Raw genomic sequence first — 13,003 nt, forward strand, 5'->3', positions numbered from 1 at the left:
GAAGAGACTTAGTAGTTGGCAGGAAAAAAGACAGAGGCGCAAGGGGACAGCCAACTGTGCAACAGCCCCAACAAACAAATTTCTCTGCAGCACCTGTGGAAGAGCCTGTCACTCCAGAATTGGCCTTTATAGCCACTCCAGGCGCTGCTTCACAAACCACTGACCACCTCCAGGCGCGTATCCATTGTCTCTCGAGATAAGGAGGCCCAAAAGAAAAAAAAGAAAAAAGAATAGTTTTTGTTAATTTGATCTTACTCCTGTTAGGTTAAAGGATGTTTAAAACCAGACTCTAATTAGAACCCACTGTCACCAGGGTCTTCGGTTACATAATCACCAAGGAAACAGGGAAAAAAAAACTTTTGCTGAGGCTAAAAAGCAGATGAGGAAGGCCCAAGGACTGCGTTAGCCACAGACCATGCCAGCTCCCTTACTGGGTAAAATGGAGGGCATGGAAGACACATGATTGGATGGATATTTCTGTAGTTGTGCTTTTTGGGGTATACCTTAGTGAATTTAGGTCATTCTCAGTGTACTCGGGCCAGGAGTGTCACTGTTCTGGATAGACGCAAATGCACGTGCGAGTAGAAGGACTGAGGAATGGGCCACACCTAACACCAAAGGTCAGTAAAGGGTAATACAATTTTCATCTGTGAACAGCTGCTCAAAAACTGTAATGTTATTAAATCTCACTTCTGCTTAAACAACATCATAATTGTTACCAGTGTGGAGTCAGCTTTGAACCAGTCAGTCCTAAGGGACTTGAACTTTTTTTCCTCATTTGCAGTCTGTGGGACCTAGTGTGCTAATTGACTGCCAAAATTTACCACATAACAACTGCCCTTCAATAAATAATTAATTGGCTGTGGAGCACTTGAAGATGTCCCAAAGATGTGAGAAGGTGGAAACGCAAGCTCCTTCTTTCGAACAGCCGACAAGCTACGAGAGCAGCCCATGGCAACTCTCTTCAATTCCACCATCTACAGGAAAGTACGTATCCCCTCTTTGCTGCTTCATGTCAGTTTTACAGCCTGAACTGGACACTCCAGTACAGGGAGGCACTGACCCAAAACCAAATGCCAACATTGAATTGTGCACACATTAGTCACGTGTTAATCCAAAAAAAATGCTATCTGTGAATTTATAATAGGTTTTACTATTAAACAGCTGTTAGTTTAGCTTTACGTTATCCAAGAAATTATTTAATTACTTAAAAGATTCTAAAATATGCATTTTACAAATGTCACGGGAATATATTCATCATCCAGACAATTAAATTGTATTTACAGTTAAGAATTCATTGGCATATATAGTCTATGTTTTAGTGCGCTGTAGTCAGTCATTTGTTGCGTGCAATTTGAAATGACGCTGGATTGTACTCTTTACATTGCAATGAACATATAGTCACCATTGACATTTAAATTGACCTCTGTGCTGACAAGCAGGATGTATAAGTTTTGTACTGGACGGCAATGCTGTTGCAGCAGAATTCCACAATGTCAACAGCCGGAAAAGAGAAACACCACAAACTAAATTGTGACCAGGCAAATGATTGTTATAGTGGGAGACGTTGGCATAGTGGTAATGTCACTGGACTAGTAATCCAGAAGGCTGGGGTATTGCTCTGGCGACCCAATTTCAAATTTCACCATGGCAGCTGGTGGAATTTAAATTCAAGAAAAATCTGGAATTAAAAGCTAGTCTCAGTCATGGTGCCATGAAATTATGATCGAATGTCATAAAAACCCATCTGGCTGGCTAATGTCCTTTAGGGAAGGAAATCTGCCATCCTTACCTGGTCTGGCCTACATGTGACTCCAGAACTACAGCAATGTGGTTGACTCTTAACTGCCCTCTGAAATGGTCTAGCAAGCCTGTTACGACCGAGGCGGGAGGAGTGCGCTGTTAATTCAGTCCCACTTCTCCACAGGTCACAGCATAACAATAAATTACATACTCTATTTTTCCCTCAGAATAAAGCACACCAACCAAGTTTCTTTAATCAACAACAAAATTAACTTATTTATTATCAGAACAGTCTTAATGAGACAAATCTATATACGAAATGTTCCTTATTTTCCCTAGCCCTCATGCACACACACATACAAAAAAAGGGTTAACCGAGGGAAAAAAGGATTTTTGGTTTACAGCTGTTTCATAGGAATAAAAAGGAATAATTAAATAACTTAGTTTTTCATGTTCTGGTACGAGGTTCTTCGGTTTGGTGAGGTGTCCCAGAGTCGAATAGTTGGATGCCACTGGAAGTCTCTCCAGGCGAGGTTGATGAACAGTCTGTGTTGGGTAGACATTCAAGGCAATTTAATTGCAGCAGGCTTCACAAAGGTCTTCCATCAGGGTTGTAGCAACAGGTCTGCTTAGGTCTTACAGCAGAACTATGGCAGTAGAAGATTTCTTCAGAATTCAGGATTTCTTAAAACACAGGAGAAAACAGGATCTATACTTGATGCAGGGATTCTTCAGAGACAGGAGGCGATAGGAATCTGACGTTTGAAATACGGGGTTTCTTTTCAAGAGTTGCAGGATTCCTTTACAGGGAGACGTAGCAGTTCTTCTGGGTCTTCCTCTTTGATCTCCAGGCAGGTCAAAAACCATATTTCAAATGCCTGCTCTTTGTCTAACAAACTGGCTTTTTAAAAGGTCCAAAGTGAAAGCAAAACCTTCCTGAACAGGTGACACGTCCAGATAGTCTCCCTTGTCATTAAAAAAAAACTCTGAAGAGGTCAAACCTGGTTTCCTTGAAATTGCCTGCTTTCCTGTTCTTGTTTACAAGTTCAGCTTCCTTTCAAAGCATCCAAAAATTTCAACTGTTTGCAAGTGTCAATGTCCACTGAAAAATCCCTTTTCAGTTTTTTTAAACACACAAAATTCTAAGTTTTAATACAAAAACAAAAACCCTTGCAACAAGCCACTCAGGTGTCAAGGGCAATTAGGGATGGGCAATAAGCGCTGGCCAAGCCAGTGACACCTGCATCCCATGAATGAATTAAAAAAAAAAAATCGGCTATTCAGGAATCTTCATAAAATTTGATGCACAGACACAGGTGACACTTGTGTGTTGGTAAATACGGACTTGCACTTTTGCAAAGTTGTAGCAATGGTTTCATAATGAACATAGGAAATAGGAACGGGAGTAGGCCATTCAGCCCTTTGAGCTTGCTCCGCCATTCAATGAGATCATGGCTGATCTTCTACTTCAACACCATTTTACTGCACTATCCCCGTAACCTTTGATGTTTTTAATATGTAGAAATCTATCGATCTCAGTCTTGAACATACTCAAAGACTGAGCCTCCACAGCTCTCTGGTGCAGAGAATTCCAAAGAGAATTCCACCTTTTGCGTGAAGAAATTACTTCTCATCTCAGTCCTAAATTGGTCAGCAGCTATAGCAAAGAACATCTTTCTCATATTGCATACAAAGCTACATTTTTATAAATGCTAAAGGGACATATCTGTCATCCCAGACAATTAAAGTGTATTTTCAGACCATGATTCATTTGTGTCTTCCCTGCCAAATGACAACTTATGCCAAGGTTCACAGCCATTTTTGCATCTACCTGACACTGCTAATTATAACCATTAACCTGTTCTAAAGAATCAGGCACTCATACTATTCCATAAGAATATTTATGGAGTCTTGATAAAATATAAAACCCTTGAAATATTTTTACACAAAATAGCCATACTTCAATAAGATCGTTGTCAGTTATTATTCATTTAAAGTCAAGGACACACAATCCAAGATAGTATAGGAAGTGTCAGTAACCTGGACAGGGCAGGAGCGGCAAGACAACAGCAAGCCGAATGACCAAGAGAGGGACTAAAACTTGTTTCGACTAAAAATATCTGGCCTTTTCTAATCAGTCTTTGAAGCTGTAACAGAGTCTATAAATCTGATGATGTTGCATTAAAAACATTTTATTTCTCTTTCTGTATCTGCTTTGACTAATTCACCTTGCTTTTCTCTTTCTTCTGTTTCTATCTCAATCCTTAAATCTCATTAGTTAAGGAGATAGACTGTCAGCCCTGTTGTTCAACAAAGCCCCATGCCCCTCACCATGCAGTTCTCAGCTCGCACTTCCAGCGATTTGCAGTGCATTTTTGTTTTGAGCTGAAGGGCGAGGGGGAAAAAAATCAAAAACAGGGCAGAGGTGCGATGCACCGCTTCAGCAAATTCCTCACCAATGTCCCTCAACTTTTCAAGAAATATCAGGGGGAGAAAAGGTTCAACCTTGTGAATAAGGAAAACTAAAGTCAATGCTTCCAATACTAAATGCTAAGTACCTGGACGGATACATTAGCATCAGATTCAAAGGAGAATTACCTTCCTAGCAGCTGTGTGTGTATACACATTATGAAGCTTAGTCTTTCATAACTGTTATGCCTCTGATCAGCTCCATGGCATCAATTTTCTCTTGAATCTGGATATTTCATTAATCCAGACTGACTAGGGTTCTGTAGTTATAATGTATCAAATAACTAAGCAAGTTCATCCTCATGTTCAGGGTCACATAACGTTATCACCGTCTCAAAAGAACAAACCTCCCCTAAAAAACTGATATGCATCCAAGAGCAGCTAAAGCTAAAAATCAGGAAGACTGCCATTTCAGATAACTTTCAAAATTTCAAAGCTGAATTTGACCAAAATTAGAACAACTGGAAATTCAAGATTTGCTTTGTTTATATTCATCCCAAGCTGTACTGAATTTTACTGATGTGTAGGAAATGCTAAGGATGCTAATTGCCAACACTGTTACAGACCCAGTTAAGTTATACAAGTTATAAGACAAACCACTGAGATTTTAGACTTGCATATTGGCTTGGTCATTTTAAATTTCAGCCAAATAATTCACACACATTTTACATGAGCTACTAGAAAAAAAAAACTAATTTTTGGGCACATTATTTTAACTCTCAAATGAAAGTACATCATAGATACTATACGATGTATCTTTGATATTTAAGTTACCCTCAATGATCCTCCTACACCACACAGGAGCAATCACCCAACAGCAACTTTCACCTTTGCATCAAGTCGGAAATGATTCACAAAAACACACAGCAGCCTTTTACTTGACTACAAAGTGGAAAGATACACTATCAGAAAGGAGCGAACTCAATTCTTTCAGCTACTACTTTGTTCTTCCTGCTAAGATGAAGGCTGACAGCCATTTGAGAGATTCCCCTGTTCACTCTGCTCTCAACCAGCACACAAGGTGATGACACAATCGAGGAGCAAGCACACCAGGTAATGTGCACAGCCATCAGTAATGGAGAACAGTGTGTGATGTCAACAAAGGAAAACGGTTTTCAAACTTTTGGAAAATTATATCTGGGCTAAGAATCGTTAAATGCAATTGCTCTCTGTTTAGAAAATGTTTCCTTCCTAACATAGTAACTAGAATGGAACTGTGCATTCAGAAAAAATAACTGAGCCTCAGAAGCGTCCCATAGTTGCAACTCAAATCCACTAAAGTGGATTGTACATGAAGCATATAGAGTTCCTTTAATAAATCCTCTAAGAGGCCAGAAACATGTATGAAATATGAACAGAAATTATCCTATGTTTATAAACAATGTTAGAGTTTGCAAATCATAATTAAATTTGAACTAACGCAAGATCAGGGTTTTCTTTAAATGTAGATTTACTTTTCTAAATCATTTACTATTCAATCAAATTCACGCACATGAATCAACAGCTTCTTTAAGGCATAGGTTCTCTCATCCCTGTTCCTATGGTCACCAAGGTCCAGGTTGTCCCCAGCTGAGAGGATAGACAAGCAAACAGTCCCCCTAAGTCTCTGGCAAGCCATTATGTAATGCAGAAGAGTGGTACAGGGCGACTGTCCCTTCGATAATGTTAAGCACCTTCTCGATGTGAATGAACACACTGGGACTGGATTTTCTTCTCCCGCTGCCAGGAACGGTGACCTGGGCGAAAAAAAGGGCAGCCCGCACGTGCGAGCCGCGCGCTACCATGCCACTGCAACCTTCCTCGCGGCAGCCCAGGATAATGAGTCAGTTTGGGCCCTGCCCCCCCCACCCCCCAATCACATGGAGGGGCCAGGCTCTCCGACGCCAGCAATAGCATCAGCTGCCTGTGGGCAGGCATGGTGCCATTTATAAAGGGCAGCCAGCCCTGCTGGGTCATTTAAATTTTTTAAAGGACTACCTCTCACCATGTGCCACCAATAAATCTATCACTCCCTTTCCCCCCCAGTAACAATTAAATTCAACATTTGCCCTCTTCCCTCCACCACCCAAAAACACTTAGCTTCAACATTTGACCTTTCCCCCCCCCCCCCCGCCCACCAAACCGATCAAAGAGCAGAGGGCTCCCCTTCCCAAACCTCCCCCCCCCGCCCCCACAACACTAGTAATTTGCATTAGAGCCCGTTTTCCCCCCCACCCCCACACTGCACTAAAAATCATAAGCTCCCCCCTTCCCCATCACAGTGGTGCCTGCTTTCACTGGATGGGAATGTGAAGGCGCGTGAGTGCCCGCCGCCGATTGGAATATCCAGGCCCAAAAGGTCAGATCGCTGTTTTTATTTTATTCGTTTGTGGGATGTGGGCGTCGCTGACTAGGCCAGCATTTATTGCCCATCCCTAATTGCCCTTGAACTGAGTGGCTTGCTAGGCCATTTCAGAGGGCATTTAAGAGTCAACCACATTGCTGTGGGTCTGGAGTAACATGCAGGCCAGACCAGGTAAGGACAGCAAATTTCCTTCCCGAAAGGACATTAGTGAACCAGATTTTAAAATGTTCATTTTATTTAAATGTATTCATTTCATGAATTTAAATAGGTTAATCCGAGTCCCATTGCCCAATGATATTCCACACCCCCCCCCCCCCCACCGCCGTTGGGAGCTCAGTAAAATCCCGGCCCTGGTCTCCGCACTGTGACTCCTCACAATGGCACAAATGAGATTAGGGCCTTGCCATGCAGGAAAACACAAGTCCAAACATATGCCTGGCAAGAGTTTTAATTTATAGTTCTCAAAATTTTGCCAGGACTATTTCTTGACTTTGGATGAGCGATCGGAGGTATTCAGCAAAGACTGGATGAATTCCAGTTTGTGGAGAATGGAAGTTACAGGAGGTGCTACTCTACCATTGTCATTAAAGAATGGAATTTACAAACAGTACACTTCAAAGGAAGCTGTTCAGACCAAGCTCCTCAAACTGCCAGAAATAACCCATTGCAAAGTTCCTGCCAAACGTAGTCCACCAATGCAGTAGATATGCCTTCTCTACTTCTAATCCATACAGTCACTCTGTCACATTGCTACGAGCAATGATATTTCTGAGGGAAGTGTCCACCATATCCACGCATTTCAATTTTTACCACAATTTTAAAGGGATAGACATTTTTATCAGAACCCTGCATGTTGTGCCCTTCTGACAAATATAAAACTGAATTCTCAGAGTCTTCCTGGGAACATTACCTGAATGATGACTGTTCTCCATGAACTGGTAACGTAACCGGTGGAGCTGGAGGCTGGATACACACGGATTGTCTGTTTCCCTGAGAATCTTTTCGGATAAGCTTTCCTGTGTTGGGATCATAAATGCGGACTTCAGGTCCGGGCTGAGCCTTTGGATGGATGGGAGTCGGATGAAACAATGGTGTTTGAAAACCAGCTTGGAGCTCAGGGAAACTGGCAGGGCTGTTGGTTCTGCAAAAAAAAAATGCAAAAATAAAAATACCAATTGACACTGGCCGATCTTTCGTGGTATCCTAATTGATAGTTCAGGACCAGGAGCGCAGTTACTCATCACTGTGCATTTATATAGCACCTTTAACATAGAAAAAGATCCTAGGCCCATCACAAACATGTCAGAAAAGGAAACAGACGCCAAGACAAATAAGGAGATAACAGGAGGGGTGACCAAAAGCTTGGACAAAAAACCGGGTTAAAGAAAGGTTTTATAGGAGAGTGAGGCAGCATTTAAAAAAAAATATTCTTTCATGCCATATGGGCGTTCTGCCCAGGCCAGCATTTACTGCCCACTCCTAATTGCCCTCGAGAAGGTGATGCTGAGCTGTGTAGTTCATCTGGTGAAGGTACACCCACAGTGCTGTTAGGAAGGGAGTTCCAGGATTTTGACCCAGTGACAGTGAAGGAACAGCGATATAGTTCCAAGTCAGGATGGTGTGTGTCTTGGAGGGGAACTTGCAGGTGGTGGTGTTCACATGCATGTGCTGCCCTTGTCCTTCTAGGTGGTAGAGGTCGTGGGTTTGGAAGATGCTGTCAAAGAAGCCTTGGTGAGCTTCTGCAGTGCATCTTGTAGATGGTACACACTACAGAATTATTCCAGCACAGGAGGCCGCCATTCGGCCTATCGTGTCTGCAGCAGCTGTCCGAGTGAGCAATTCACTTAGTGCCATTCCCCCGCCTTCTCCCCATAACTCTGTACGTTCTTCCTTTTCAGTTAACAATTCTCTGGCAGTGCATTCCAGATCCTAACCACTCACTGTGTGGAAAAGTTTTTTCCTCATGCTCCTTTTACCAATAACCTTAAATCTGTGCCGTTTTCGATCCTTTCATGAGCAGGAACAGTTTCGCTCTATCTACTCTGTCCAGACCCCTCATGATTTTGAATACCTCTATCAAATCACCTCTCAGCCTTCTCTTCCCCAAGGAAAACAGTCCTAACTTCTCCAATCTATCTTCGTAAATGAAGTTTCTCCTCCCTAGAACCATTCTCGTGAATCCTTTCCGCACTCTCTCCAATGCCTTCACATCTTTCCTTAAAAGCGGTGCCCAGAACGGGACACAATACTCCATCTGAGGTCGAACTTGTGTTTTATACAAGTTGAACATAACCTCCCTGCTCTTGAACTCTGTCCCTATTAATAAAACTCAGGATACTGTATGCTTTATTAGCCACTCTTTCAACCTGTCCTGCCTTCAATGACCTATGCACATCTACAAACACGTCCCTCTGCTCCTGCACACCCTTTAGAATTGTACCCTTTATTTTATATTGTCTCTCCATGTTCTTCCTACCAAAATGAATCACTTCACATTTCTCTGCATTGAACTTCTTCTGCCACCTGTCTGCCCATTCCACCAACTTGCCTATATCCTTTTGAAGTTCTATACTATCCGCTTCACAGTTCACAATGCTTCCAAGTTTCATATCATCTGCAAATTTTGAAATTGTGCCCTGTACACCAAGGTCTAGGTCATTAATATAGATCAGGAAAAGCAAGGGTCCCAACACTGATCCCTGGAAAACTCCACTACAAACCTTCCTCCAGCCCAAAAAACATCCATTAACCACTACTCTGTTTCCTGTCACTCAGCCAGTTTCGTATCTTGCTAGTGTCCCTTTTATTCCACAAGCTATAACTTTGCTCACAAGTCTGTCGTGTGGCACTGTATCAAATGCCTTTTGGAAGTCCATGTACACCACATCAACAGCATTGTCCTCATCAACCCTCTCTGCCGCCTCTTCAAAAAAACTCCATCAAGTTAATTTAAACATGATTTTCCCTTAACAAATCCATGCTGGCTTTAATTAACCCACATTTGTCCATGCGATTATCACATTTTGTCTCGAATGATTGTTTCTAGAAGTTTACCAACCACCAAAGATAAACTGACTGGCCTGTAGTTGCTGATATCCTTTTATGAACAAGTGTGTAACATCTGCAATTCTCCAGTCCTCTGGCACCACCCCTAAGTCTAAGGAAGGCTGGAAAATTATGGCCAGTGCCTCCGCAATTTCCACTCTCACTTCCCTCAGTATCCTTGGCAGCATCTCATCCGGTCCTGGGGCTTTATCAACTTTAATTATAGGCAGCCTATCTAATACCTCCTTCTTTTCAATTTTAAAACCTTCTGCTAACACTTTGCATAGGTGGTGGAGGGAGTGAATGTTTAAGGTGGTGGATGGGGTGCCAATCAAATGGGATGCTCTGTCCTGGATAGTGTCGAGCTTCTTGAACGTTGTTAGAGTCGCACCCATCCAGGCAAGTGGAGAGCATTCCATCACACTCCTGATTGTGCCTTGTAGATGGTGGACAGACTTTGGGGAGTCAGGTGGTGAGTTATTTGCTGTCAGCCTCTGACCTGCTTTTTCTAGCTACAGTATTTATATAGCTGGCCCAGTTAAGGATGTTGATGGTGGGGTCTTCAGTGATGGTATTGTCGTTGAACGTCAAGGGGGATGATCAGATTCTCTCTTGCTGGAGATGGTCATTGCCTGACACTTGTGTGGCGCGAATGGTATTTGCCAATTATCAGCCCAAGTTTGAATGTTGTCCAGGTCTTGCTGCATGTGGACTTAGACTGGTTCAGCATCAGAGGAGTTGCGAAAGGTGAACACTGTGCAATCATCAGCGAACAGAGGAAATTCCAGACGGTGGAGTCTGGGTGACTGAAGGCATGACTGCCAATAGTGGGGTGAAGGAACGGGGGTTGCACGAGAAGCTGCAGTCTTAGGAATGAAAAGTACAGGGGTGTGTGAGGAGTGGGGGGTGGGTTTACGGCTGCAGATGGATGTAGGGGCAATACCACAAAGGGATTTAAACACAAGGATGACCATTTTAAATTTGGTATGTTGTGGGGGGGGATTAGGAGCCAATGTAGGTCAGCGAAACTTGATGCAAGTTAGGAAACAGGCAGCAAAGGTTTTGGATAAGATGAAGTTTACGGAGGGGCGGGGGGGGGGGGGGGGAGCAGAGAGCTGGAAGGCCAGCCAGGAGAGCATTGGAATAGTTGCGCCTATAGGTGACAAAGGCAGCAGATGGGCCAAGGTGGAGACAAGCCATGTTTTGCAGCTTGAAGTAGGCGACCTTGGTGATGGAGAGGAAATAGGTTTGGAAACTCAGTTCAGGATCAAATAGGATTTTGAGGGTGCAAACAGTCTGGCTCTGCCTAAGGTAATGGTTAGGGAGGAAGGTGGAATCTGTGGAAAGGATATGGTGTTTGTGGCAGGGACCAAAGACGATGGTTTCAGTCTTCTCGATGTTTAGGAGGAGGGAACTGCGGCTTATCCTAGACTAGATGGTGAACAAATTTCTGACAGCACAGAGCTAGTGAAAGGGTCAAGAGAGGCAGTGGAGAGGAAGAGCTGGATGTTACCAGCATACATGTGGAAGCTGACATTATGTGCCAAGGCACATTATGCAGATGAGGATAAAGAGGGGGAAAATTATAGATTCTTGGGTGGGGGTGGAGGAGACAACTCCAAAAGTATTGCTGAGAACACTATAGAGGTTCAAGTGTATTTCATAAAAAGCAACTCCTGGTAATTTTAGCTCAAACTCTACTTGAATTTTACAAACATGGTTCTCGAGTGACTGCCAAGACAAACAATTCAGTTATCAACATAGTCAATCCTTTATCCTATTATTTTTTTGACATTTTCATGTACATCTTTCAACTAGTGGTATTATCAGAAGGATGTGGGATTATGCCCCACTCCAGGACTTCTGCTCGCAAACTAGGCTAACGCTTCAGTGCAGTACTGAGGGAGAACCGTATTGTCAAAAAGATACCATCCTCCAGACAAGAAATAAAACAAGAGATCCCATATGCCTGGTCTGGTAGTTCAGATGGACATTAAAGCTTCCATTACATGGTCAAATCAGAGCACGAAGATCTCTGCATACAAGGCTACGGGCCAAGTACTAGAAAATGGGATTAGAATAGGTAGGTGCCGGACGTCTGGCACAGGTACAATGGGCTGAAGGGCCTGTTTCTGTGCTGTATGATTCTATGACACAATGCCTTAGCTAACATTCCTCTCTCAACATCAGCAAAACTGGACATGCATCTCTGCCCTTTGTGGCTTCTTATGTAAAATGGTTACAACAGTTGCCTACACAGCAACAGCTTCTGCATTTCAAATTCATTCAGATGAAGGGCTTTTCAGAGGGAACAGGATGCTTGTGCCAGTAAAGACTGTGGCAACACCTCTGGGAATTCTCCCCAGGTTAAACCCGAAAGTGGAAAGTTGTATTCACTTCGCAACACTATTGGAGGGGCAGAACACAGGAGCAGGAAAAGGTCATTCAGCCCATCGAAGCTGCCCTGCCATTCAATACGATCATGGCTGAACATCCACCTCAATCCCTTTTTCCCACACTATCCTCCTATCCCCTTATGTCATTTGTATTTAGAAATCTGTCAATTTCTGCTTTAAGCATACTCAATGACTGAGCTTCCACAGCCCTCTGAGATTCACAATCCTCTGAGTAAAGAAATTTCTCATCTCTGTCCGAAGTTTGAAATTGTGACCCTGGTGCTAGACTCCCCAGTCAGGGAAAATATCTTAGCTGCATCGACCCTGTCTATAAGGCTAACTAGCCTCCTTAATTGCTTGCCGCACCTGCATGTTAGATTTCAGTGACTTATTGACAAGGACACCCAGGTCCCTTCGTACATCTACACTTTCTAATCTCTTACCATTTAAGAAATACTCTGCACATCTATTCCTCCTACCGAAATGGATAACCTCATATTTTTCCACATTATATCCCATCTGCCACGTTCTTGCCCACTCACTAAGTTGGCACAGTGGCGCAGTGGTTAGCACCGCAGCCTCACAGCTCCAGGGACCCGGGTTCAATTCTGGGTACTGCCTGTGCGGAGTTTGCAAGTTCTCCCTGTGACCGGGTGGGTTTTCGCCGGGTGCTCCGGTTTCCTCCCACCGCCTAAGACTTGCAGGTGATAGATAAATTGGCCATTGTAAATTGCCCCTAGTGTAGGTAGGTGGTAGGGAATATGGGATTACTGTAAGGTTAGTATAAATGGGTGGTTCTTGGTCGGCACAGATTCGGTGGGCTGACTCTAAATAAATAAAATCCCCTTGAAGCCGCTTTGCATCTTCCTCACAACACACATTCCCACCTAGTTTTGTGTCATCCGTGAACTTGGAAATACTACACCTGGTCCCCACATCCAAATCATTGATATATTTTGTATATAGCTGGGGCCCAAGCACTGATCCCTGTGGTACCTCACCAGTC

General features: G+C 43.2%; 1 protein-coding gene across 2 annotated transcripts in view; it reads right to left on the reverse strand.

Moving 5' to 3' along the window:
- Positions 1–13,003, reverse strand: part of ctdp1 (CTD (carboxy-terminal domain, RNA polymerase II, polypeptide A) phosphatase, subunit 1) — a 331,549-nt gene that overhangs the window by 182,598 nt on the left and 135,948 nt on the right. For both annotated transcript variants that reach the window (XM_068032467.1, XM_068032465.1), the window contains exon 10: positions 7,467–7,697. In XM_068032467.1, coding sequence (XP_067888568.1) covers positions 7,467–7,697 — 231 coding nt within the window. The remainder of the gene's footprint in view (positions 1–7,466; positions 7,698–13,003) is intronic.

This window comes from Heterodontus francisci, chromosome 5 (assembly GCF_036365525.1).
Source record: "Heterodontus francisci isolate sHetFra1 chromosome 5, sHetFra1.hap1, whole genome shotgun sequence".
Taxonomy (NCBI): Eukaryota; Metazoa; Chordata; class Chondrichthyes; order Heterodontiformes; family Heterodontidae; genus Heterodontus; species Heterodontus francisci.